This window comes from Crocodylus siamensis, chromosome 3 (assembly GCF_052110815.1).
Source record: "Crocodylus siamensis isolate JL-2025a chromosome 3, ASM5211081v1, whole genome shotgun sequence".
Taxonomy (NCBI): domain Eukaryota; kingdom Metazoa; phylum Chordata; order Crocodylia; family Crocodylidae; genus Crocodylus; species Crocodylus siamensis.
Window position 1 is genome coordinate 21,080,700 of NC_143397.1, and position 27,649 is coordinate 21,108,348.

The 27,649-nt window shown below is 47.1% G+C and overlaps 1 protein-coding gene and 1 long non-coding RNA gene across 2 annotated transcripts in view; one reads left to right on the forward strand and one right to left on the reverse strand.

Moving 5' to 3' along the window:
* LOC149868057 (uncharacterized) overlaps positions 1-13,835 on the reverse strand; it is a 41,826-nt gene extending 27,991 nt beyond the window's left edge. The window contains exon 1 of the long non-coding RNA XR_016440947.1: positions 13,744-13,835. This is a non-coding gene — a long non-coding RNA (uncharacterized LOC149868057). The remainder of the gene's footprint in view (positions 1-13,743) is intronic.
* An 8,380-nt stretch (positions 13,836-22,215) lies between these two features.
* Positions 22,216-25,242, forward strand: PMAIP1 (phorbol-12-myristate-13-acetate-induced protein 1). The gene is made up of 2 exons (XM_090037179.1): positions 22,216-22,353; positions 22,608-25,242. Exons 1-2 carry the CDS (start codon positions 22,308-22,310, stop codon positions 22,718-22,720), a joined length of 159 nt encoding a protein of 52 aa, XP_089893305.1. The 5' UTR covers positions 22,216-22,307; the 3' UTR covers positions 22,721-25,242.
* Positions 25,243-27,649: the final 2,407 nt, after the last annotated feature.

Consider the following 27,649-nt stretch of genomic DNA (forward strand, 5'->3'; position numbering starts at 1 on the left):
CATGCTGCTTCCCCAGGGCTTTTCTCCCCACCAGCCCCTATCCAGAGCTATATCCAGAATAGAATTCCCCACTGGTTTCTTCATTTATATGATAAATCCCTTGCATTTTGTCTGTCTGGGCACAGCTAATAATTGTCCACAACCCAAAACTGTTTGTCTTTTAACAGAAAGCCAAAATATTTTCTGGACACCTTGGCCCAACCTGCCATATGAATTCCTTTGGCCTCTGAGTGTACCCTGATGAGTAATTAAGAGAGTACTGTAATCAGTGGCTCAGAAGAAGTCTACTGTTTCTGTTTTCTTTAACATAGCAGAATAGGGCTGTGGCAGCATCAATCAGGGTAAGGCACAGTAACAGTAAAGCACAGCAGAAGAAGGGAGCAGAATGCATTTTACCCAGTCTGATTGCCCTCTAAAATGCATTTGTTACCTGTGCAGTATTTACAGCCTTTCCATTCTTATTGTTGCTTCCCATAGACCTATGAATCACAGCCATGATTCCAGGCAAAAATACTGAAGAATACTTCCTCATCAGCATGGAGGTTTTCCCCATGCTTGTTCTTAACTAGCATCACTAGTCAGCTGATTTTTTACGCACATTATCATTAATTAAAGAGACAACCAGAAGTTAGTAAGCCAGAATTAAGAGGAAGCAGACGTGGGTAGTAAGGCAAACGAGGCTCCCGCTCCTAAAACTGAGTTGTGCCACGTGAAAAGGACTGCAGAGGAGGAGGATTCAAGCCAGAGTCCACATCCAGCAGACACAGGCCCGTGGGACTGGAACACAAACACTGAGGGAGCTGTCTGTGGATTTGAATCCCATAGTTTACGCCAGTGCATTACAGGGGTTTCTTGAATGTCATTCTACAGGAAGTTATGAAAGCTAACTAAACGGGAGAGCATGGAAGAGAGTGATTCGGTGGGTACAGCAAACAACTGGGAAGGCAATCTCCTGGGTTCCAGCTCTTCCGCTGATTGTGATCATCAGCAAACCCATGAACATCTCCGTGTCTCCATCCCCATGTGTAAAATAGCATGGAGTTTAGCTAATCAAGCACCTAAAGTTTTTTAAAATTATTTTATCAAGTGTGTGAGAAAAAGGCAAGGACATGGCATTTTAAAAGTATTAGTGACTTGACACGAGGGCCATTACACTTTCACTGGTAACTGGTCTACATCTGCAAGAGAACTGAAGTTGTCTGATTGCTGCACAGCAGTACTGTGCTGCTGTGCGAGCAAACCGAATGCAGCCAGCTACCGCAGGAGGAAGATGTTCTTGTGGTTAAAAAAATAAAAGCAAATCTGATTCTGTTCTCAGCTTTGTCACTGGCTTCCTCTGAGACCTCAAGGAGCAAGCACAACCTATCAGTACTTTTTTTCCCCTTAGCTGCAAACAGGAAATGATACTACTTGTGCACTTGATGGAGGTGGCAGGCAGTTATTTGCTGAAGAGCTAGGCAGCCTCTACGCTCTTTCACAGGACTAACAAGGCTTTGGTGCTTCACCATAGTGGTTTTCTAATACAGATGGAGCAGAGGTTTCTGAAAGGGATTCCTGACCCAATTAACCTTGTTCTTTTAATTCAGCTACTGACACAATCTCCTGGCTGTGGAGCTAGGAAGACCTGCTTTTCTAGAGCATAACAGTCTGGTGTCCTTGGCAGACTCACCTAGTTTTTTACCCAGAAAGCACTGATCCTCTGACTGAGCTGCCATCCAGATGAGGCAATGAAATCACCAACGGGTTTTGGCTGAGTACCTGCACTCCTTACCATTGCTCCCACAAAGTTGCTCATGTGTTGTTCTGGACTCCCTCAGCAGTAGGAAAGCACATGCCAAGAAAGCCAAACTACTTCCAGGGTTGGGTTTTTTTTCATGTGTCCCTGCCCCCCAGAACAGCTTGTAGCCCGGGGTGGGGGAGGGGGCGGGAAAGAGAAGCCAGTGCCCTCCAGACACCCAAATTCTGTACTGTGCACCTTCCTGACCCCACCCCACAACTCTCTATCAAGTATTCCCACCATCATCTCTAACATGGATGCTGTGTCCTCAGTCTATCCCATTTCCTGTGAAGAGAGGAGGCAAGTAGATAGAACCAGAAATCAAATAAAAGGAGCCAAACTTAGGAGCAAAACTAGGAGCAGCCCCAGAGAGGCTCCAATGCCTGTAGGCTAAGGCCAGCCCAGCCTCCAGACATACCTACATTGAACCCTGGGGTGGTGGGAAAGTAATATGCAGATGATTTCTAGTGTTTTGGTGAGACACAGCTTGAAAGATGGCCCTGAAAGGGTTTGGGTACTAAATGGAGGATGCCTCATATCAGGGCTAAGAGTTAGAAGTGTCTCCATCTCTCTCTCATTACCAACAGCTAGTTTATTACATACAGAGCAACAACAGCTCACCCCCAGGTTTTGTAAGATAACCTTTCCTGTCACCTAATACACACACACACACAAACGCGCAGGCACGCGCGCGCTAAGCAAATGCCCCAGGAGCCTGCAGCAATGAGCCCAGTGGGCCAGATGCAGATTAGTAAAGAAGTATCTTAATGGCATTTAAGAAAATAAGTGCCCAGGCTGCAAGGAGTGATCCAGAAAACTCTTGGTCAAGGAGCCACACAACCATTTTCATTGGATACCTGTTCTGGACAGCAAAGATCCTCAAACACCAAATCTTGGGCTTGTCCCATGCCTAGACTTACCCCTTTATGCCCCCCATCTACCTACTTATCCCCCATCTAACCCTGACTAAAATCAAGCAAGGAATCAGGGATGAGTCTAAACTCAGCCTAAATCTCTGGAGGGACCTGATCTATCAGGTGGGCTCAGAGCCTGCATGACTCATACAAGACACCAAGAGCAATGAGGCCAGCACAAGCACAGGAAGCACAGCCATGTACAAGAGGAGCACTGAGTTCAGTGTAAAGCACAGCAGCCACATACAGCAAGAGCACTGAGTTCAGCACACGGAAAACTAACCGCATCCACTTACTCAGCATATCATGGTCAGCACAGCACACAACAAACACAGCCACTTATGCCCCAAAATATGGCAAGAGGCATGGCAGCATGCAGGATGCTTGGGTTCTAGCTCTTCCTCAGCCTGAGGGGATTCAAACCCACATCCCCCAGGAGAGTGCCCTAATCACCAGGCTATTGGCTAAGCTGGGGGGAGGGCATACTTCACTCCTCCTTTTGATACTGGTCCACCGTGGAGCCAAGAATATGAAATTCAAGGGGCTAAGAGAGGAGCACCCAAGGGGGAGCCTGATACAGTAGCCTAGTGGTGAAGGCATTTGGCTAGGAGGAAGAAGGATTGGTTCTAGTCTGAATGCATTTCACATTAGACAGGAATTAGATTAAAATAATAAACCAGGTTTCTTTTTACAGTCTTTTCCTGTGCAATGCATTTGTATGTGACAGAAGTGGTACTCTTTTCCTTCCCATGCAGGTAACAGCCAAGCTAATTTACTCAATGTCACAGATTCATGGATTCATAGACACTAGGGCTGGAAGGGACCTTGAAAGATCATCGAGTCCAGCCCCCTGCCCAAGGGGCAGGAGGTCAGCAGGGATCCCAGCAAGATAAACATCCAAATGTCTCTTGAAGGTGTTCAAAGTAGGTGCTTGAAACACCTCCGGCAGCAGTCTATTCCAGACCTTGGGGGCTCGGACAGTGAAGAAGTTCTTTCTTACGTCCAGCCTGAAATGGTCATGGAGGAGTTTGTGACCATTTGACCTTGTTATCTCTTGGGGTGCTCTGGTGAACAAACGTTCCCCCAGATCCTGGTGAGCACCCCTGATAAACTTATAGGTGGCCACAAGATCACCCCTGAGCCTGCGCTTTTCCAGGCTGAAGAGTCCCATAGCTCTCAGCCTCTCATCATAAGGTCTGTTTTCCTGACATCTGATCATGCTCATGGCTCTCCTCTGCACCCTCTCAAGTGTCTCCACATCCTTTTTGAATTGTGAAGCCCAAAACTGGACACAGTACTCCAGCTGCGGCCTCACCAAGGCCAAGTACAGTGGGAGAATGATGTCCTGGGATTTGCTTGAGAAGCATCTATGGATGCAAGCCAGCGTTCTGCTTGGTTTACTAGCCGCAGCATCGCATTGCAGGCTCATGTTCATCTTGTGGTCAATGATGACCCCCAAGTCTTTTTCTTCCGTAGTGCTAGCTGGCATAGCACTGCCGAGCCTATAAGGATGCTGTGGGCTTTTCCACCCAAGGTAGAGACCCTTGTATTTTTCAGTGTTCATTTTTCACCATCAGGTTCTCATCCGCCCATTTCATGAGTCTGTCAGGATCTGCCTAGATCACCCTCCTGTCCTCAGATGTGGATACTTTACCCCAGAGTTTGGTGTCATTGATGAACTTGGCCAGCCCACTTCTAACACCAATTTTTACATCACTGATGAAGATGTTAAAAAGTAAAGGCCCTAGGACAGAGCCCTGAGGGACCCCACTGGTCACAGGGCACCACAACGATTGACATCTGTCAACCACCACCCTCTGGGTCCTACCATGGAGCCAATTCCCCAGCCAGTGGATTGTGGTGAGGCCAAGGCTGCAGTTGGCCAGTTTTGCTGAGAGGTGATCATGGGATACCAGATCAAAGGCTTTTTTAAAGTCAAGATATATGACATCAATCTCTTCTCCCTTGTCCAGGTGATAGGTCACCTGGTCATAAAAGGAAATGAGATTGGTCAGGCAAGACCTACCTGCAACAAATCTGTGCTGGCTATCCCTTAGGATTTTGCCATCAGCCAATCTGTTAAGAATGGCCTCTTTGATAATCTTTTCTAAGACCTTCCCCAGGATAGAGGTCAGGCTGATGGGCCTGTAGTTTGCCAGATCCACTTTCCTCCCTTTCTTGAAAATAGGCACCACATTGGCCTTCTTCCAGTCTTCAGGCACTTCACCAGAGTGCCAGGAGCTCTCGAAGATCCATGCCAGGGGCTGGGCGATGATGCTAGCCAGCTCCCTGAGTACCCTGGGGCATAAACTGTCAGGGCCAGCTGACTTGAAGGTGCCCAGCCTGTCAAGGTGTTCCTTCATGAGGGCAGCATTCATGGAGGGTAAGGAATCTCCCTTACCTGGGCCTCCCTGTCCCATAGTGGGCAGGGATGCCCCATGGGACTGGTGAAAAACCGATGTAAAGTACCCATTTAGCAAGTTGGCTTTTTCCTGGGTGTCATTTGTCAGTTGTCCCATCTGGTTTAGCAGGGGTCCAAAGCTGCCCTTGCTTTTCTTCAGCCGTGAAGCTCTTTAAGGTATGATGCAAAAGGAAGCTGACTAATTTCCTATTCCTTTTTAACCAAGACAAAAACCTGAAGTGAAACTAACTGAGATCATATGATTTTACCTAGTTTCCCTTTCCAACTGACCTGACAAGTAAAGCATCTGTAAGCTGTTTCTGCTGCTATTAATATCAGGCCAAATGGTACTGTAGTTTTAATCCAACATGAAGGTTAGGTGAATATTCTCTTTGGGACACATCCAAAACATAGGTGAAAAGTCAGACTGTGAATCAGAAAAGAATGGAAATATAAAATGGCCTGCTACCCTTCTGGCATGAAAAGGTCAGGTTCCATCCTGGGCACAAGCATGGAATCTGAATTAAAAAGGAGAAGACAGACAAAGTTAGTAGAACTTCAGCTAAAGAATAGCCAACCTATAAGCCCATCCAGAAAAGTTCAAGAACCCATCAAGAGGGCCACTGTTACAGCCTACGAACTCTTGATGGATCAAATGATGACGTGATCTTCTTCACTTTGAGACACGTAATGTTGGCCTTTATAATGGGATTAAATGATCATGCAAACAAAACCTTCAGGGGAGGAACTTCACAGAATCTTATATTATAGAAAAGTAGGGCTTGAAGGGACTTCCAGAGGTTCCCTAGTCCAACCCTCTGTCAGAGATGGGATCATCCCTATCCAAACCATGCTATATAAATCCATTGTCTAACTTATTAGTATAACTACACAGTCAACTTTGACACAACCACAAGCGATAACACGCTAACCTGCCACAGGTAAAACAGGGAAACAATAGCATCCAATGCCCCACTGCTATGAGGATTGTTAAAATGCACTCTCTAGATCCCAAGATGGTTCAGAGATTCAAAAGGTGCAGGATTCATTCTGTTGGCATGAAATTAGTGACTGGAGTTCTTGCTTTCTATTATTAAACCATTGTGACCCTTAGTCTTAGATTCTCAATTAAAATCTTTTCAGTTCTTCATCTGCCACTTGACATCTATGGCCACCAAATAAATTTAGCCAGATTGAAGATTGAAGGAACTGTCCAGGAAAAATAAGGATGTAAAACAGTCTGAAATTCCTTCTTATTGTGCAAAGATGGCTTGTGTTTCAAATGAGATTTTGTTAAGTCACAGAACCAAAACTAAGCCTTTGAAAATCATATTCGAGAGCTTATTCAGTCCTGTATCAGGCATGCTAGCCTGGCACAGTGGGGCCCAGCAAACTTCCTGCAGGTTGGTTAACTGTGCTCTGATGCTCTTTAGTAAGTTTACTTATAGGGTTGATGAGCTTTACAAAAAAAGGTTTCCAGATGGCTGGACAGCTACAGTGCCCTGATACATAATTATATGCTTAAAGCCCTGAACAGAAATTTTGCAAAAAATAGGACCAAAAGGGAAACAAGAATTTAGCTGAGTCTATCTTACAAACCCTGCACTAGGCTCAGGTTGATGTCTCATAAGTGTGTTAACCCAGTAATGAGCTAGGGTTATCAGTACTGGACCTAGGGGCCAGCTGTTCACCTCACCTTCTCCAGGCCCAGCTATTCATGACATAAGGTATCGAGTGACAATTAAAGGCAAAGGTATCCAGTACTGTGTAAGAGGTCTTAATGCAGCCCACAGTTCCTAGTTACAGACAGTGTCTGAAACAAGCTGATATAATGCAAATGACATAAACTGTCAATCATTAAGATATGACAAAAACTAAAGTGATTGTGGTTCCAGTGTGCAGTAATAGCAGAAATGGCAAATGGCTAATAACTGTGGTCAGCTCAATATTAGGTACCTTCAAGCCTGTATGTAAAGCCAAATGGGAAAAAAAACAGATCCCTTCTAAGAAGGTCAGTTGGCTTGAGAATAGGGAACATTGTGTATGTTCAGCAAGGATGCAGGTGACGCTGCTGGGTAGGTGCAGGTCTCCTGGATGGGCACCTTGGAATGATCAAAAGGAAAAGAGATGGCCAGTGGAGTGCAACTCACCTAGGACATGCTGCCCAAGTAGGAGGGAGATCTGGGTTGGGACAGATCCTCAAGACACAAAGTGTCTGCTCCAAATCAGTCTAGTGCCCCAATTCACTGTCAGACCCTGTGCTCTACTCTCAACCCTCCCACCAAGTGCTCTTTACCCCTCCCTTCTTCCTAGACACAACACTTCCCCTCATTCATCTCACTCTTGTAGAGTTGCAACTCTCCTACCTAAGCCTGATGTTCCCTTCACTTTCCTTCCTCCCAGTGCAGGCACCAGGTCCCCATAACTCTTACTCTCTTCCCTTATGAAGGCTCCGTGTCTCCACATTTTCCTTCTCTGTTTGCTCCTCTCAGGCTCAAGTCCTCCTTGTTCTCTCTTTTCACCTCCTAAGGCTCCAGATCTCTCTGCCCCACCCAACCTCCAGCCTCTTTTGAATTCATGGGGGCAGATGAACTCCATTAGGGTAGGCAATCAGGAACAAGTCAGGCCTCTACAGTGACCTGGCAAAGAACGAGCACCACAAGCCATAGCTGAGGGAATTATTTTCTTGCCGTTCACCAGGGATCCAGGTTTTTTGTTCACCATGAAAATATGTGGTAAAGTGCGGATTTTCTCATTTTAAGGAGAAAAACCCACATTTCCTCCTTTAAAGGTGGGCAGATCAAAACCTGGTGACATTCAACACAGAGAAATGCAAGGTGTTCCACCTCAAGAGAAAAAACCCACATCATACTTACAGGCTCAGCAGTGCTACACTCACTAACACCATGACTGAAAGAGACGTGGGGGTCACAATTGACCACAAGATCAACAGCAGCCACAAAGTGATGCTGCAGCCTGCAAAGTAAATAAAACTCTGGCTTGCATTTACCAATGCATCTCAAGCAAGACCCAAGAAGTCATCCTCCCATTTTACTTGGCCTTGGTGAGGCTGCAGCTGGGCTCCATGCTAGAGAAAGGAAATGGAGAAGCTTGAGAGAGTCCAGAGCAGAGCCACATGCATGATCAGAGGTCAAGAGAATAGGCCTTACGAGGAGAGGCCAAGACACATGGGACTCTTCAGCCTGGAAAAGCAAAGGCTCAGGGGGGGACTTGGTGGCAGCCTATATGTATATATGGGGTGTGCATCAGGATCTGGGAGAACATCTGTTCACCAGGGCACCACAAGGGAAGACAAGAAATAATGGTCACAAACTGCTGGAAGACGGTTTTAGACTGGACATAAGGAAAAACGTCTTTACTGTCCAAGTCTCCAGAGTCTGGAATGGACTCCCCCCAGAAGTGGTGCAAGCACCTACTCTGGATACCTTTAAGAAACTCTTGAATGATTATCTTGCTGAGGTGATCTGACCCCAGCTGACTTCCTGCCCCTTGGGCAGGAGGCAGGACCTGGTGATCTCACAAGGTCCCTTCCAGCCCTAATGTCTATGAATCTATGAAAGGAGAAAAATGTGAGAAATGGCAGGTTTCTCCTTGCAGGCTGGCAGAGTTCCAGCCTGCTAGGGGATGGGGGAGCAGGAGGAGGGCAGTCAGGCAAGGAGTGCCATGTGCATGTGCACATATACACATGCACATTGCTGCCGGGCAGCCTGGAGAGCAGCTGGAGCGGTAAGTCCGGTGGGGGGGAATTGAACCCCCAGTGAGGGAGGGAGGGATTTGGGCAGGGCTGGGGCTGGAATGCAGGACTGGGGCCCAGGTGGGGAGTGGGACAGTCACAGGTGGCTCATCCAAGGGGCAAGAGGGGGCTGGCTCTCCGCAGGTGTGCACAGTCCCAAGAGGACCATGGGGGCATGTGACCCCCATATTTGTGCACAGGGCAGAAGTGGGTGCAGGCTGCCCGTTGCAGGCTTGGAGGTCCCCATCCTGCTGCCCTCCCCCCAGGGCCTCCAGGGCCCAGCAGACCTGGCACAGTAGGATAAAGTGAGGCAGGGAAGCTCGATGCCACAGCTGCTGGGAGCTCTTCACTGCCATGGCAAAGCACCTCCTGCCTGCCCAGCAGCAGTGTGGGTGGCTGCGTGGAGGACACCTCGCTATAGTGGTGTGCAGCTTGTGGCAGTGGTGCCTTGCTCTGCCCTAACGCAGCAAGTCTCACCCGCTGGGCCATGGAGGCCCACAGGGGAAGGCATAAAGGCAGGGAGTCTGAGCCCACAGCCTGCACCTGCCCCACACACAAATCTGGGGGGCCCTCAAACCCCACCCTGGGAGTGCACACAGAGGTGGGAAGCCCCCAGCCGAAGCCTGCAGTGGGCACCCCACATCCGTGCCCCCATCACAGGCTCTGCTCCAGCTGTGCTGCCTATGAGGGAGGAGAAGCCAGGCTCCATGCTCCAGCCTGCCACAGCAGGCATCACCTCCCACAGGCAGCAGCCAGGGCTCAGGCTCTGCTGGGGGGGCAGGGGCTGCAGATCTGGGTCCCTGGCCCTGTAGCCCTGGCAGCTGGGGGCCCCCTCTGGCAGGGCTAGGGTGCTGCAGGTGGCAATGAAGGGTACCAGCAGGACCAGGGGGCTGTGGTTGGAGATTGAAGGTCACCAGCAGGGCTGGGGAGCTGTGGGTGGGAAGTGAGGGGCATGAGAAGGGCTGGGGGAGCTGTGGCTTGGGAGAGAAGGGCAATAGCATGGGCAGGGCACCAGCATATGAGGGGCGAGGGGGAGGAGGGAGGAAGCCACAACTGGACCCGCATCCTGGTGAGTGAAGGGGGAAGGGAGAGCTCTGATTTTGCATGATAAAAAATCCCAAATCAAATGCCAATATGTATAGGTATTTAGAATTTATTTTATTATAGCGATTGAGGCACTGATAGGCTTCCAAACTGCTTTAAAATCGTAAATATGTCAACAAAACATTGTGTTCAACTGATACCTATATACATACAGTGGTGTTTCATTTCAATCATGGAAAAATGTGGATTTGAGGGTTTTTAATCAGAGACTCTACCATTTTTATCAGAGAATTTGTGATTTTTAAACAAAGAAAACCAGGGTCCCTGCTGTTCACAAACACCAAAACGAATGTTATTTTTTTCTTCAGCAAATATTTGATTGGCCTGATAAACAGCTAGCAACGGCAATATTACATTACTTTTTATGCTTGTATAAGAGCATTTTGTCCTCCTGACTGCTGAGGTCACAGTACAAACTCATTAATAAATATAGTTTGTTAAGGGCCCTTTTCACATGCTATAAAAAGGACAGTAGTATAACTAAGACTGGTTCACTGGCAATTTGGTTCTTCCCAATAGTGATGAACAAGTTGGCAAAGAGTCTACACCGTTCTGAGCCAGGAAACTCTTCCTGATGGGGGTTTTGTGTGCCCCATAAAGAGAAGATTTGTGAGTGCAGAAAGAGGGCATGGTAGGATCCAAACTGTCTCACTGATACAAATACTTGTGTGAATAAAGGAGGTGGGGATAGTGAGTCATTCTGGAGAGAAGGGCAATAGCACCGGCAGGGCACCAGCATATGGGGGGCGAGGGGGAGGAAGCCCTCATTTGCCTGAATATGTCAGAGTCCTGTTGATATTAGCAGAGCTCTTAGTTTAGTCACAGCTCAGGATCTGGCCCCTGTCTCAAAAATGATATAGAGGACATTAGGGTGGTACAGGAATGGACAATGAAAGTGATTAGAGACATGGAAGCACTTCCAAACAAACTGACTTTAGCAGGAAAGTCTCGACCAGGGGTAGGCAACCCCTGGCATGGGTGCCAGAGTGTGGCACTCAGAGGCATTTTGGTTGGCACACGTGCCTCAGGGCGGATTGCAGGGAAGGGGCCAGGGCTGCCCTACCACAACAAAGATCAGGCCCCTCGTGGCTTCCCCACCATCTGCCCCTGGCACACGGACATCTTTCAGGTTGAAGTTGCAGGTGTTTCTGGCACTCTGCCAAAAACATTGCTGACCCCTGTTCTAAACTGAGGAGGGTACTGTAAGAGACAATATACTGAATGATACAGAGAAAGTAAATCTCTCTCATAATACAAGAATAATGGGGCACTGATATTTAAAGTATTGAAAAACTAATAAAAGGCTAGAAATAAACCTATTCTCCTGGTTAGTTATTCTATAATGTACCAGTGTCTGAATCCAAGATTTCTTTAAAGCAGTGAGTATTGTTCACTGTCACAGTCAGGACACTAAAGGTTGGATGGATCATTGAGTTAATCTAATATGGCAACACGTGTTCCACTTTGGCCCAAAGGCTTCTTCTTAATCACATGGAGTTAATTTGTAATATAAAATATAATATATATATATTTATATATATATATATATATAATACGTATATATATATATATATATATATATATAAAACAAAATATGAAAACACCTCTTCAATAAATGAGATCTTCAACACAAGGACTGGTTGTGAATATAGCCTTTCCTTGCCACTGGCTATTTAATAGATGTATTTTTCCTCCTGCTTATCTAAAACAATATATTCCTGTTTACTGGAAGCAATGCCCTGCTCCACAAAATGTGGCAGTCACTGAATGATGCAAAGAGAGATTAGGAACCTGGTCAAGTCATTACAGCGTAAAATAATGACCCAGAATCCTACTGACCGTTGCCTGGCTCTGCCACTGACTCAGTAACATAGAGCAAATGACTTATTTGCTGTGCCAGTTCTCTCATCTATACAACAGGAATGATATTTCTTGGCTTCAGAAGTCCTGTAAGCCATTATTAATTGATGTTTGAGACATATTTTTAAATTCTAAGCTGAAGGGTGGCAAAGTCACACAAAGAATTCATTCATTATATAAACTATTACCTTGATGATGATGATAGAGAAAGTTAGAGGTGTACAGTGGCTTTCAAACTAAGGGTTCTCAAAGCACCATGCAAAATAATTATACAAGCTATACAAAAGGGTTACTTCACTCATCACTGTAATTTAGTCTCTCTTGGATGAAACTTGGCACCTGTTTAACAGTCCACAGTCATGGTACACAACAGTTAAGGTGGAAACAGGCTGCCCTGCTCATTTCATCACAGATTTTCCTTGGAATAAACCGTATTAGCAGGTGGTTGGTATAGCGTTAATATGTTCTCCAAAGTCCCAGCAAGGCCAAGAGGTCTCTCTGCCATGCAACAAGGATCTGAACCAATTGTTACTAATGCCAAAGGGGGAAAAAAACCCATTGATTTCAGTATGAACTGGATAAGCTTCTCCACAGTGACTCTTGAAAACTTATTGTGTCATAATTACATCATAGGAGACCACCAGATTTCTTAAAGAGAAAAATAAATCTGGTGGGTTGTGTGGAGCTCTGGAGTTTTATAGCAGAGGATTCAACATACTTTACCTATATGTGACAAGACATTATAACAACTACCAAGCAAAGGAACACGTTTTGCTACGAAGACTGGATGATTAAAGTTCAATAGAGGAAGTTACAATAAATTAACTTGGTGCAAAGGGTGTGTGGCCCAGTGGAAAATACATTAGTCAATGTTTGTCCAACAGTTGGAAGATAAGTATTATGTAAGTGGTAAACGGTATCTGAGTACCAGTCAGGGAGTAAGAAGTTCAAGCTGTTTTTTTTCCCTTCCTCAGGCACTTACCCCATATGAAATCATTTCTCCAGTGCCTATTTTGTCATCTATGAAATGGGGTGACCAGTAACACTTAACTTGGTGGTAGACAGGCACTTCATGGTCCTTGGATGAAAGGTGCCATACCAGGGCCAATTAAATTATTATTAGTGGTGGTGGTGGTGTGTACAAAAGTGCTTTGTGCACATTTTACGGCGATGTATTTTAGAGCACTTTTTAAAGGACAATAAAGTTACAGTACTCTTAAATATGAAAAAGTGCAATGTCTGGTGGGGATGCCTCCCTACTTGTTCCAGACTAGGCAACAAGGGGCACGCTGCAGCCTCCTGGGGTTTTTCCACTGATCAGAAATTTGACCAGTTTGGAGAAGTTATTTAAAGCACAGTAGGTTGCTAAAGTGCTATAAAATACAGTGCTTCAAATTTAATACCTCATTTAACGAGGACTTATTTAAAGCACTGTATCCATTTTTAAAGTGCTGTAAAGCCATGCACTTCTGTTAAGTCACAGAAATAAAGTGCTTTAAATAGCAAAAAAGCAACTTCTGTACACAACTATTATTATTATTTAAATTCATACAATTGAAAAAATTATTTAAAACACAATCACACAAAAAAAAGACTTCTTCAGAGGACATAACTCACAAAACAGCTCTCCCAGGGACCAACTGCTTAGCTCAGGCCTGCTCCTGATATGACCTCCGTCCTATGCTGATTATGACAGATCTATCTTCCTACTAACATTTTTCATTTCAAAAGGACTGACAAACATAAACACCAGAGTTTGGGGGAGGGGGAAGGGAGGACCGCAAAAGAGAAGAAGTTCCTGATTTAATGTGATCCACCCACCACCAGGAAAAACAGAAGCAGCGAAGAGACAGAAGCTAAATATTTTAGAAAATATTATAGTGACACTGTAAAAGAAATAAGGTAAGGTTGGCTCAGTTTGAGAGTTACTAACCTCAGAGAATAGAAAATGCTAGGTTTCCTTCCTGTCTAACTCTCAGAGTGTAGGTGATGAAGTCACGGGTTAAACTGAACAGTGCATTCATGCTTATCCAGAATACACATTAGGCTACAGTATGCATGTGTTACCTGCTTCTCTCATACTTATGTACTCAGTAGCTCTACTAACTTTCATGGTCACATGAGACATATTAGGATGAAGAGAGAAGAGAATCAGGCTTAATAGTTTCTTATATTTCAATGTTTTAAGTTTAAGAGGTACAACTGTACTTACTGAGTCAAATTTCCCTCCATCTGCAGCAATGGAAAATAAAAATAACTATAGCAGGTGACTGGCATGAATTTAGCATCTAGAAACTAGAACTGGGCTTCCTTCTTTTACTGTATTGCCTTATACAGGCATGTAAACACATATTTAACAGAAAGGTCTTACGGTGGTGAGGACACACATCTGGTATTCCTAGATGTTACTCTAGCAAGTGGAGCACTATTCAGTAACACACAGCCAACCTATAACAAACTGTCAGGAAGTCTTCGCACAAAACAGATTCGATGAGTCCTGCATTTCCACCAGCCAAACCTGAATCACTTCAGGAAACTGGAAAATATTTGGACAGCCAACATAAAACTGCTTTAGGCACTTTGGACCCAATTTGTCTTGGTCCTATTTTAGTAATCTATCAGGTGTTTACCAATGACATGACAGGACATGAGCATGGACTCAGGTTTGTCATTGTCCATCTGCAATAGCATAAACTAGACCATTCACCTCTATCTTCTCTAAATGAAGATTAATAATCCAGGGGCAGATCCAGAGGGTGGCCAGTGGTGCAGATGTGCCCCCCTTTCAGGCAACGCCATGGTGAGAGTTGCAGCCCGGGACTTTGTTTAAGTCCCTGAATTGGGTAAGACTTCCCCATCCTTCCTTCCCTTCTATGCTCCACTGCTTATCCTCCCCCCACCTCCCCCCCCGCTGCCACGGCCTCCAGGTGCCCTAGGGACAGGGACAGGGACAGGGACAGGGGGATGCCTCAAAGCTGCTACTGCCCACTCCAGCCAGGCTCTGCAGGGACCCAGGCTCAATGAAAAGTCAGCGGAAATGGGGAGCAGGTTCCTCCTCTCTGCCCAGTCCAGGAACAGGAGCAGGGAAAAGAACTTGCCAAATGCTGGCACTGCCACCTCTGTTGTCTCTGGCTAAGCCTGGCTCCACACACAGCTCTGCTGGAGCAGGGCAGGAGCAGCTCTGGAGCCTCCCCTCCACCCCGCACCCCTGCAGACCTGGTGCTGAGCACGGAGGAGAACAAAAGAGCGGAGGAGAGATTATTACATGATTGAGGAACTTAACAAAAGTCCCTGGCTGCTGCTCCCACAGTGCTGTCTGCCGACCTGGGAACTGTCAGTCTGGGACAAGCCTTACAAGGTGTCATGGCCCAGAGACCATCTCACAAACCCAGGCTGTAAACTGTAGAGCACACTAAAGTGCTAACACCTTGCCAGGCTGGCCTGCCAGACACTGCCCTACAATGCCAGGATTTCTTTTCAACTCAGCAGGCCAGGCAGTGTCATTTCCAGGGATCCCGGTTATCCATTCACCATGGAAAAAAACACAGTAAAACCCAGATTTTCTCCTTTTAAAGGAGAAAAACAAGAGAAACAGTGGGTTTCCCCCTTACAGGCTGGCAAAGCTCCGGCTCCCAGTGGCAGCAACAAGGTCCCTGCCCAGTCCCGCTCTGCCCTGTCACACCGGGTCCCACCCACGGGCTGCAGAGTCCCTGTGGGGAGGGCAGCAGGGCATGGAGCCCCCAGCTCACAACAGGCAGCCCGCATCTGTCCCCCGACGGGCTCCGCTCCGAGTGTGCCACCTGCGGGAGGGGGAGCCGTTGTAGCAGCCGCTGTCTCCTGCAGAGGGCAGCCGGGGCTCGGGCGCTGCTGCGGGAGGGACAGGGGGCTATGGGCCCAGGTCCCTTGCCCCATAGCCCTGGCAGCTAGGGCAGGGCTGGGAGGGGCAGGGGGCTGTGGGTGGGGAGTGAGGGGCACCGAAAGGACTGGGGGGCTGTGGGTGGGGAGTAAGGGGCAATAGCATGGGCAGGACACTGGCATATCAGGGCTGCTCGGTGCTACAAAGCAGTGGGCGGGGGACAGCTGCAGCTGAATCCCTGTCCTGGTGAGTGAAGGGGGCTTAGGGAGCTCTGACTTCCCATCATAAAAAACCCAAATGCCAACATTTATAGGTTTTTAGAGTTTATTTTATTATTATGACTGAGGTATTGGTAGGTTTCCAAATTGCTTTAAAATTGTAAATATATCAATTGTGTTCAACCGATACTTATATGTATAGTGGTGTTTCATTTCAATCACAGAAAAACATGGATTTGGGGGTTTTTAATCAGAGAATCTACACAAAAAAATTCTTTTTGTTAGAAAATTTGCTAGTTTTAAACAGAGAAAGCCAGGATCCCTGCTCATTTCTTATGTTACTGCATCTGCTTGGGGAGCTAAACTTAATCTCCTTGATCTTGAAGGAAGCTTGGGTAAACATGGCATAGTTTATATTATACTCAATGTCCTTTGTACTTGGAAAAAGATGAGGTAAACACTGTGGCCAAAACATCCCCATTTTGTGTCTGACTCTACCGCAGGGAACAAACAAACATAAGCTTCCTAGGGCTCTGCCCGAGTCGGGGAGATGACAGTGCCGGCCCCATCCCGCCCCACCCACACAACCAGGGGAGGCTCCAAACAGCCCTGGGCCCAGTCAAGAGCAGCCACAAAGCATCCAGTCCCCAGCACTGTGGGTCATAGAGAGCAACGCAGTGGGACTGCCCTGCTGCAGCCTGCTCTGGCCTTTGTATCAGTTAGGGCAGTACAACTGTGTGAGTCACTATGCATTCACGTACCCCTTTGGGGAGGCTGGACCGCAGAACACACCGTCTACCCGCCCACATGCTCACCCGCAGTCCTTGGTGTGAGGAGACCATGCCACTTCTTACACCTTCACCCTGCTTCCTCCCTCTCTCTGCCCACTACTTTTTCATGATGCACTAGTTGCATGTCATTTTGTGAAGGGGGCTGGGAAATGGTTTTGGGGGTGAGATAAGCCAGTATTGCCCTCTTTTCCCTGCTGCTTGAGTCCATGACTGCTTTCTCTGTGGTTGGAGCTTCTAGATGCAGCACAGCTAGGTAGAGCAGAGATGCATGTGTTAATACACCTGGCCCTACTGCAGATGTTCAAGAAAAGGCATCATTATTTACACAGAAACCGTCATTCTTCACCCACCCACACGATCCCTTTGAAATATAACCCTATAAATCCGTGTGCTTCAGACCATAACAACAGATATGCTGTCAGCCACCAGGCACGTCACCTGTTCTGATATGCTACTAAGTAGTCTGTCAGGTTTACCAGCTTCTGCAACTTCACCTCCCAGTCATAAAGAACCAGGCTGTCTGCTAACAGGAGTCATCAAATTCAAAAGGACAGCCTGCTGTAAATTAGATCCCTCTGGAAATGAAAGTGGCAAGCAAATAACTGGTGTGTTCAATGGGGTTACTGGAGTCCACATATTGAACGATAATACCAGACAGCGGCTCATAGATTTGGAAGTTGATATTTGATGCCATATGTAAGAACAAAGAAGAATGGGTTTACTGGACAAAAGGGAGGAAGGAACATACATGTCTGCAGCACTAATGATTACTGCATGACTACTTCAAAAGGATGTCAGACTGGAGGTACCAATGGTAGGTACCTGCTAAAATGTACTAAGGAAATGACCCTGCCCCAAAGAGAGGTTTTTATATTTTGTAAAAATGGGAGGAGTTAAAGACTCCATGGACTCAATCCAGTTTCTCTTCTCTGTACATGACTAAACTGTAGCCACAGAAGCTATCCCAGTGCTGTTCATCCATTTTAGCTGATCAATATAAAATGCAAAATGCAGTGGGCCAGCTTCAAGAGGAGCATAGGAAAGGAGCCTGGGCAATGCTTGAACCTAGCCTGGTGGTTAGATCATTTTGCTAGAAAGCAAGAGATATGATTTCAACACCTTTTCAGGTGAGGGGGTCTAGCACCCAGGTCTCTCCTCCCTCACTATGTGCCCTAGCCATTGAGAAGAGGGAAGGGAGGACAGCCCCTCCCTTCCTGCTCTTTCATTTTCAGGATGCATACACAGGGGAATCTTATTTTGCCACAGAGGAAGTAGACTCCCAAAGTGTGTGTAAGTGCCAAAAACTGCAGTGAGGTGGCTACAGACATGCCCTTCGGGTAAGTGAAGTGACATAGAATTCAGTCTGACAACTTTTCTATTGTCAATCGACTTTATTGTGAACATACTCAGACACCATAATCACGGGTGCCAGTATAAAATTAGACTGACAGACAGACACTGAAACAAGAGCCAGCCCTCTAAAACCAAGACAGATAATCCACCTAGTGGAATTTCATTTTCATAGGAGGGTTAAATAAAAGATCTTTCTAGTTATAATCCTTAAGCCACCCTAGCCAATCCCTTGTCTGCTTCTTGTCTTGCATTCAAGTCCCAGAAGCTATTTCTGAATATTGGTAAATGCAGTCCTATCAGCACAGAGTGAACTTCTATGCTGTGATGAGCAGACCTCAGATGGAGGTGGGAAGGGGAAACTAAGCACAAGGGGCATTTTTCCATATATTTCCAACGTGGCTCTGGGCACTTTTAATTAAGAAGCCATACCAATTAAAAGCCCCCCCACGTCATGTGTATCAGCAGCACAGTGCATTCCCGTGCTGAGAAAATGGCAGTGTTGTGCTTTAAACCAAAGCACATCAAATGTGTTTTATTGCACCACCGCCATTTCCTCAGCACGGCGATGTGGAGCACCACTGATACACATAATGTACAAGGCTGTCAGAGCATGTCAATGGACACGTCCAAGAAGTGTTTGGATGCTTATCTTGCTGGGGGTCATCTGACCCCAGCTGAGTTCCTGCCCTTTGGGCAGGGGACTGGACCTGATGATCTCGTGAGGTTCCCTCCAGCCCTAATGTCTATGAAATCTATGAAGTTCATGTGCTCCAGCAGACTCAATTAATCGAGTCTGCTCTGATGTGCTGGATTTCCAGCGCCTTGGAGCATGCTCCCCACACGTGAGTAAGTGCCCGAGGAGACAACGACTGTCCACTGTCCTGGTTGCATAGGAGCAGGGTTCTAAACAGTATCTCCACAGAGCTACAGAGAGGGCATAATAGCCCTTATACCTGCCAGCCTACCAGGGCTCCACATGGAGTGGTTTGCCAATTCTGGACATGGTAAGGATCCTGCTGCTATGCACATATTCCAGTTTCAACCTCCATCTTTTTAAAACCACCTAATTGCCCTTGGACTCCCCCATGTGGTCAGCTCAAGTCCACTCCCTCCTTTCCCCACACCTCCAATCCAGGGCAATAGGGACAGTCTTCTTCCTGGTGCCTTTTGAAAGGCAGCTGGAACTGTGAAAGAACCAGGAGTGTTCCTGCAATGGAAATACAATAATTGTGATCTTGATCTTCCCGAGGCCGCTGGAATGTTTGTCATCAAGTTCAGTAGGGAAGGATTTTTACCTAATGTGTACATTATGTAGAAAAGGCAAGAAGGCCTCAAACCCGAGCCAGCACAAATAGCCACATTTAAATTGCCACTGATTTAGAGTCAACATCTCAAGGCATTTGGTATCAGAGGATCAGATGACATGGAGTAGGGCTTATCACTTCTTGTCATGGAAATATACTCTAGCTTATTTCTTCCATTAGAGCTTGTGTGTTGAGGGAGTGGCTGTTATTTTCTCTGCTACTTTATTTCAGTGACAAATTTATCTGTTGTTATTTGGTGTGTCTGCTCCTTCCACCCTGTTTCTTCTGTTAATCTGTATACATTTCCTTCTGGGTATTTAGCCTAAAAACAAATGTCCTTCTTGCATGCTTCCACACTCGACTGACTAACTTTTCAGGCACAATAATCATAAAGGAGGAAATTAGTGACTCACACAGGCAGACACAGTTTTATCCTAGAATTGTGCAAGAGTAAAAGGATCATCACAGTGACCTTATGGCTTCATCCAAATCATCATACCCTAATTTCAAAACATCACAATGATTAAAAAAGAAACAGAATCCTGAAATCACGGGTTGTGATTACCACTAAGGAAAACAAGACAGAATATATTTCAGGTGAGATCTGCACATTTCCCTGAATACAAATCTGGAGTGTCAGTTTCCTACAAAAGTTCTGTTGGGGCTAGAAGTGGAAAAAGCTCAGCTGACGATGAGAAATGTGTGTTGTTTGCTTTGTTTTTTGGTTTTTGCCCAGCACAATCCAAGAAAGCTGATTCTGTGCCTGTACAGGTCACTGATGAACTGGGCCTCTCTGCAGATGCAGTTCCAACCATCTAGACCTGGTATCGGGATCAGGCCCACAGGTGTAAACTATTTGTGGTAGTGGCTGCTGGAGTTGGACAGCACCAACCTCACTGCTAGCTCAGAAATAAATAATGTGGATCTTCTGTACCTCCATCGTCTGATACAGGTCTTGCCATAATAGCATATATGTGCAAATGTGAAAATGCTCTGAACATCTCATCCCACTCCTTCCCAACTCTTACCCAGCACTAGCAATCAGGCTGTAGGGCACAATAAGCTACCGAGCAGAGCTAAACATTGACCCCGCCCCTCCTCCATCCTTCTAGTTAACAATTTTTGTCAGGGCACTAGGCTACCTAGCTACAGAGTAAGTGGCCACTGAGCCAAATATGGCTTTTAGTGCTCAACATGTTTTAGTTACAAAATTCACTCCATTACTACAACTCAGACCCTGCACGAAAGATTTCACCTACTAATTAAAGCAGGGGTGGGCAATTGTTTTGGGCAGAGAGGGCCACTTACTGAGTTTCAGCAAGCCATCGAGGGCCACATAACAGGCAGCCCAGGGCAGATTAATATTAATTTTCTAACTTTTTTAGGGGGCCCGCAGGCCAGATAGAATGGCCTGGCAGGCCTCATCTGGCCCCCGGGTCACATTTTCCCCACCCCTGAATTAAAGACAAGGTGAAATCTGTCTGGGCTGAATGAAGTTTCCCCAGCTGTCTAGCTTCAGCCACTTTTATAATTTCCCATCTACAGAACTAGCTTCTCCTGCGGTTTGGACAGAGCCCAGCAGAGGCTCACGGCATAAGGAAAAGTCCATCCCTTCTCCCTGATGAAGGGGGCAGGAAGATGGAGCTTCACTAGGAATGGATTTGGTCCATAATTTCTAATCAACATAATAGTAATGTAGAACAACAACAACTGCATGTAACTCCACAAGGCAAGCCAAATGGCCCCACCTCCCTGGTCTTGCACAATGCCCTAATCTCTCTTAGGATAGCAGAAAATGAGGGTTGGAAGGAACCTCAGGAGGTCACATCTAGTCCAAGCCCATGCTCAAAGCAGGACTGTCCCCAACTAGATCATCCCAGCCAAGGCTTTGCCTCACCGAGTGTTAAAAATCTCCAAGGACAGAGAGTCCACCACCTCTCTGGGTAACCTTGGCTTAGGCCCTGTCCAAACAATAGGGAAAATCATGTGTGGAGGTGGGCCAAGACAGAAGTGAGGAACGCTGGGGAAATGCTGCAGCTCAGGTCGGAGCTGGACAGCAGCCCCCAGAGGCTTCGCGGTAAAGCAGTAATGGAGGGGGGGACACGAGCCCACAGACCAGGCTCGGTCTCCTGTGAAATAAACTGGTGCTGTCTGTTCACCAGCGCCCAGGCCTCCGTGGCACCGCTCTGCCACTGAAGGTGCCCTCCCTTGCGGTCTTTTCAGGGAGGCCGTGAACTGAGTGAGCACCCAGACATGCAGGCCTCGGCCACGCGGGCAGGCACGGCTCTGCGGACTCGGCGCTGAGGCAGAGAAGGCCGGGGCGGGCGCGCCAGGCCCGCCTGGACGGCAGACAAAGGCTGGCCCTCCGGCTGCTCCTGTCCAAGGAAAGACAACCACCCTGCCCGGGTCTGTCCGTCTGTGCCCCGTGCACAGGCACCCACCCGCCCACCTCGCGCCCCCTAACCCACACACACACGTGTACACTGCCCCATGCGCACCCACGGCTACACCCCCTGCACGCACGCACGCACGCACGCGCGTACACACCCCCACGCATTCCCACGTGTACACAGTGTACACACCCCTCGCGCGCGCGCACGTGTACAGGGCCCTCACACATGAATAGTGTACACACCCCCTGTGCGCACGCACACGTGTACACCGTGTACACCGCCCTGTACACACATGCGCGCACACGTACACACCCCTCGCACATAAACGCACGGCGTACACCCCCTGCACACACACACGTGCACGCAGCCCCTGCACACGCGCGCGCACGGCCCGGGGCAGGACCGGGCTTGCCCGGGCTGCCCGCCCGGGGGCGGCGGCGCTGATTGGGCGGCGGCGCCGGCGCTTCCCCTACCTCACGGCCGGGAATCCCCGGCCCCGCCACGTATCGCTGCGCGCGCCGCGCCACAGCCCAAAGCGGCCGAGACAGCGACACGAGCGCCAGCGCCAGCCCCGCGCCAGCCATGCTGCCCGGCCGCACCTGCCGCAAGCCTGCGGCGCAGCCCGCAGGTACCGAGCGCCCCTGAGGCCGCCCGGTGCGGCAGGGACCGCTCTGGGGGGCCGGGGCTTCACGGGGTTAAAGCGGCTCTGGCCCTGGGGGGCTCTTTTTCTTCTCCTCTAGCCAAAAGCCCGAGGGGAAACGAAGCCGGTATTTTCTGAGGGTGCCTCGGGCCCCCGAGGGCGGCGTGCTTTGGGTCTGAAAGGATTGAGGAGGGAGGGCGTGCAGGGGAGTCGCTCACCACATTTCCTTGTCTGCTTTACAGAGCGGGAAGCAGTGAGAGAGTGCGCGCTGCAGCTGCGCCGGATCGGAGACCAGTGCCACCTGCACCAGAAGATTTTGGGTCTCATTGCAAAACTTTTCTGCCCTGGAACGTGAAAGCTGCCCAGGATGATGGCAAAGAGAAGAAGCAGGAAGAAACCCAAAGATCTGAAATATTCATCTTTAGAAAGCTGGAAGAAGAGACTTCAATGAGACCAGAGGGATTAAGCTGTGTGTATTGTTTGTCGCTGCCTGCGGGAAAGCCGCTGACTGCGCTGGAAAGCTTTGCGGAAGTAGTGGCCAACATGGGGGGAAAGGAGAAAAAAAAAAAATCGCACATTTCAGTTGCCGTTACTGAATCGAGCAGTGCCTGGAAATAGCCAAGATGTTCAGGTTGTCGTCAGTGTTTCCTGATTTCTTGTGCTGCTGCTGGCTGCGCTGTATCCTGCAGCCATGGTCTGTAGCTGAGCTCGTGTCACCTCAAGCAAGAAGCAGGAGACGCTAGTGACTTCCATTCATCAGACTGAGCTGTACAGTGAAGACCCAGTTCCTCAGCTCTTGACTCTACTCTTTTTCTAACAAATAGAATATATTGTGCACAAATCTCGTGTTGGGACTGTTTCTTTTTTTTTTTTTTTTGGCTGAAGAGTGTTCATTCCCATTGAATTGTTACTTGTAATAGCATATTGCTTGAATGACTAGAATTGTAATTCTGTAATTATTATTGTTGCTATATGACTGGCGTGCATGTTCGAGGTACGAGTGTTCTGTGAAATTTAACTACATACATTTTTGCCTGGCTGTACAATAGAGAGCTGTTTAAATCATTCCATAAAGAATATATTAAAATAGGTCCAAGATAGCATTGTGCTCTGAAGCATGTACTATGCTTTGCTCAGACAGCAAATAGGCACCTTACTTTTAGTGCATCATTGAATAAGAAAGTGAATGTTTAAGTATGTATTAGCAAAAATTAGATTATGGGTGTATGTTTGTGTTTGGTGGAAGGTTTCCTTCACAGGAGTGACACTTGAGCAGAATAAGCTATGATTGTATTATTTATTTAAAATATATATGTTTACTCTGAAACTGGAGAGAAAGTTGAAACCAAAACAATTTATAATTTTTCTGGAAAATAATTTTTTTCCCAAAGAAAGAAACTACCTCTAAGAGAAATTGCCTATCCAAATGAATGATAATGATATAGGAGTTACACAATAGCAGGTTTGGGCTTATAAGTGGCTTTGATTGAAGTTAAAGTGGAAGGAGAAGCTCAGCTTTTATTCACTAGCAGCCTCATTTCTCTTCTTTAGTGATAGAGGAGCTGTCATTTTTTCCTCAGACGTGGGAATGTATTACTAAGGTGCTTGTCTTAAAAAAAAAAACCAAACAATTTTACTACGATCACCTCAGTGGAGTGTTTTGTTTTGCACTTTTGGAAATTAGGAAGCAACTTTTCTATGCTGTTTAAATGTTATGAGCCCAAAAGACATTCATATAGGATATTTGGAAAACGCTCCAAAATGGGAACTTTTGTGAAGTTTTTCATTACAAACTCTAGTACAGGCATACCTCGGAGATATTGCAGGTTCGGTTCCAGACCACCGCAATAAAGCGAATATCGCAATAAGGCGAGTCACACAAATTTTTTGGTTTCCCAGTGCATATAAAAGTTATGTTTACACTATACTGTAGTCTATTACGTGTGCAATAGCATTATGTCTAAAAAAAAAATGTACCTATCTTAATTAAAAAATGCGAAGTGAGCAAATGCTGTTGGAAAAATGGCGCCGATAGACTTGCTCGAGGCAGGGTTGCCACAAACCTTCAATTTGTAAAAAACTGCAATATCTGCGAAGCGCAATAAAACGAGGTATGCCTGTACTTTCTAGTCTAGTACATCAGGGCCAACTATCCAGTGATCCAATTTACTCATCTAGCAGCATTTTTTCAGATCCTAAAACTTTCATACCTGGTAGGCTAGTTTTTAGCTTTCAGAATAACTGAATTCAAAAGAAAAACTCCTGTTGAAGCTCTAGATTCATGTTAAGGGGTTCAGTCTTTTGTAAAACTCCAGCAAAGTCCACAATTGTTATGCCCAACTGGGAATTTCAAAAAAAGTTAGCATTAGCATTAATAGGTAAAACACTCTCAGACTGTATTTAGCATATAGTTACATGACATACCAAACAGTCTGTCAAACGGTCTCTATCAAAACTTTCAGGTATTAAAGAGGAGGAAAAGTGTATAAAGCTATGGGAACTGATTTTGGACATGTTATGGGGATTTTTCAACTAGGAGAATGCACTCATTTCTTACTTAACTTTGTAATGATGGGTTATTTTTCATGAAATGCTGCCATGTTTACTTGTTGACTTTTTAGTTGTTATATCAGTGGAATGGTTTACAGTGAGCTTAGAGCAAGTAGTTCAAATAAGTAATGTCTGTATAAGATCTGTGTATTCCCTACACGGAGTTTTTGTGTTATTTTTCCTGAAGTTGTGTCCTGCAACTATATCCACATAAGACTGATTTTTTTCAAGTCATGCTGTGAGACAAAAGCAAGATGTCTTATTGTGCGACTCTCAGATGTTGTCTGCCAATTTCTTGCAAGGATGATAAATTTGATGTATTTATGAAGCAAAAAACATTGTGTTGTAATTCTATTTTCTGAGCCATTTGTTTGAGCAATCAGGTGCAAACATCCCCCTTACTAGGAAATGAAGGGTATGCTTCATGTCATGTAAAACATTTCAGTAGATTTGCAGATATATTGGATTTTATTTCTGATCCCTTGGCTATAAACTTAGTCAAAGCTTATCCAAATTCCAAAGGAGAAACCAGTTTTAATACTGGCTAGTGTGTCACCCCCGCTGTTTGCTGGATTGAATCAAAACTGCTCAGCTAGGTGTCAGATGCCCTACCATGTTAAGGGGTAAATTGTCTTTAGCTTGGATGGTAAGCGGTTGTACATTACAACCAAGAGGATCTGTCTATCTAATAATCTTCTTCCATAGCTGAGGGCTGTCAGAATAAGAAATACAACAATCCTGTGACATAGATTTGTAGTGGGGGCATACATACAGGAGGTATGAGGCAGCTGGGAGGAAGCTCAGGTTTGGGCTCCTGCCAAAGTGTGAAAGGGGTCCTGGGTGGTCTTTGTGGAGTCCTTGGTATTGCAGGGTGGTGAAAACACAGGGCTGGGGCTGGAGCCGGGGCTCAGCCACGATGTGCTCCCACATATCCCTGCCACAGAACCAGGACTCTGCCCTGGCCCCAGCCCTGGCCTTGGTCCCCTGCTGTTACCACCCCGCAATCCCAGAGCCACACAGGCAATGTATTCTGCTATGTGAATGCACTGGGGCCACAGGGGGAGAGCCATGTCCCAGGCCAGGATCTTGAGGTGGTGATAGCATGGGGATGGTGCCAGGGCCAGGGCCAGGGCTGGGGCAGAGCCATAATCCGTTCCCTGCATGCCCCTGCCTGCAGAATCCATGCCCAACCTAGGGGCGTGCAGGCAGCAGATCATGACTCTGCCTCAGCCCTGGCCCCTGTCACCACCCCAAGATCCTGGGGTCTCCCCAGCCCGTCTCACTCCCAGGCACTGCTTCCAGCTAGCTCATGGCCCCATCCCAGCCACCTGACTGAATGCCCTGCCCACATGGGTCCCATCCCTGGAAGTGGGTTCAGGGAAGATGGGCTGGGGTGCCTCAGCAGTGGGGCTGGGTCTGACAGTGGCAGCCACCACTGCTGCCAGGGCTGCTGGGAAATAGAGCCCAGCCGCCATGCTGCCCCAGCCCTGTTGCACACCTGGGCACATGCCATGGCCTGGGCTGATCCTCATGGCTGGGCTAGGCAGGACTGAGGGACCTGCTGGAGGCCAGACAAAATCTCATGGTGGGCCAGACCTGGCCCATGGGCTGTATTTTGCCCCCCACCCCCCATGCTAGTCTTTGAGCCCAGTAGCAGCAATACTCCAATCCAGAGAAGGCCACAAAGAAGTGCCTTACTACTGGCCTAATACGAAGCAGGAGTGTCAGAGGAGTGCTCTGACTACAACACTGCCTCGACAGGAAGCAATTTGCAATACTAGACCAAAATCCTGTCTTGAGAGGTCATCCAAAAATCAATCCTCACCACACTGAATACAGTTCTGTGTCATCCTGTTTTGAAACAGCACACCGGCTAAGCAACTAGTTGCTTAAGACAGGTTTCACTTGAACAGACAACAGATTTTCCAGCTATACAATAAGGACCAATTTCCTCCGAGAGAGAGAGAGAGAGAAAAACCCAACAACAAGCTACAGACATTTCTGTCAAAGGAGCATGGGAGTCTGCTGTACCCATAACAATCAAACCTGACAAAGGGAGTGACACGGGGCAGACAGAAACAAACACAGGCAGCGGGACCTGCTCAGCCCAATGTCTGGTCTCATTAGGCAGGGAACCATAGATACCTGGCAGACCGACACGTGCACGACAGTCACGTTCAGCCCCGGCTGCTCATGTGAAAACGAGACTGACAGAGTCATACACTTAGGCATGTGCCATGGTTGATACCAGATGAACACATGCATCGGCTCTCCCAAATGATTTTAACAAAGTGATTTTTTTTTTTTAGCAGACTGGAAAGAAACACTATTATAATGATTATCTCTGCTGGAGCTAGCAAGACAAGGAACCTAAAGTAGGAATAATTATAGTATGCCTGAAAAGGTCAAAAGGGTGTGGACAGCCCATCAGCCTACTGTGGATGAGGCATGCCAGTGTTTCTAGCCACCACCACACAAGATGCCTGGCATCTCATCTTGCCACTCCTCTAGCTCCCCAGCACAAATGAGCAGGTACCATCTGTAAAGCCAGGCAGCCTTCACTGGGAGCCAGAGGGAGGCTCGCGCTCATACCTTCTGGTGGATAGTAGGGACGTCGTAACTGCTCTGCCTCAACACCCGCGCTGGACTGCGGGGAAGTAGATTGTTGTTTGCCTGTGTTTTCTGTAACTTAGAGGTGTTGTTCAGTTGTGTATCTGTCAATGGCAGTAGTGTA

Coding starts and splice junctions, on each gene's coding strand:
- PMAIP1 (XM_090037179.1), top strand. CDS start 22,308: ATGCTGCCCGGCCGCACCTGCCGCAAGCCTGCGGCGCAGCCCGCAG. Junction 22,354..22,607: donor GCCTGCGGCGCAGCCCGCAG/GTACCGAGCGCC, acceptor TCTGCTTTACAG/AGCGGGAAGCAGTGAGAGAG.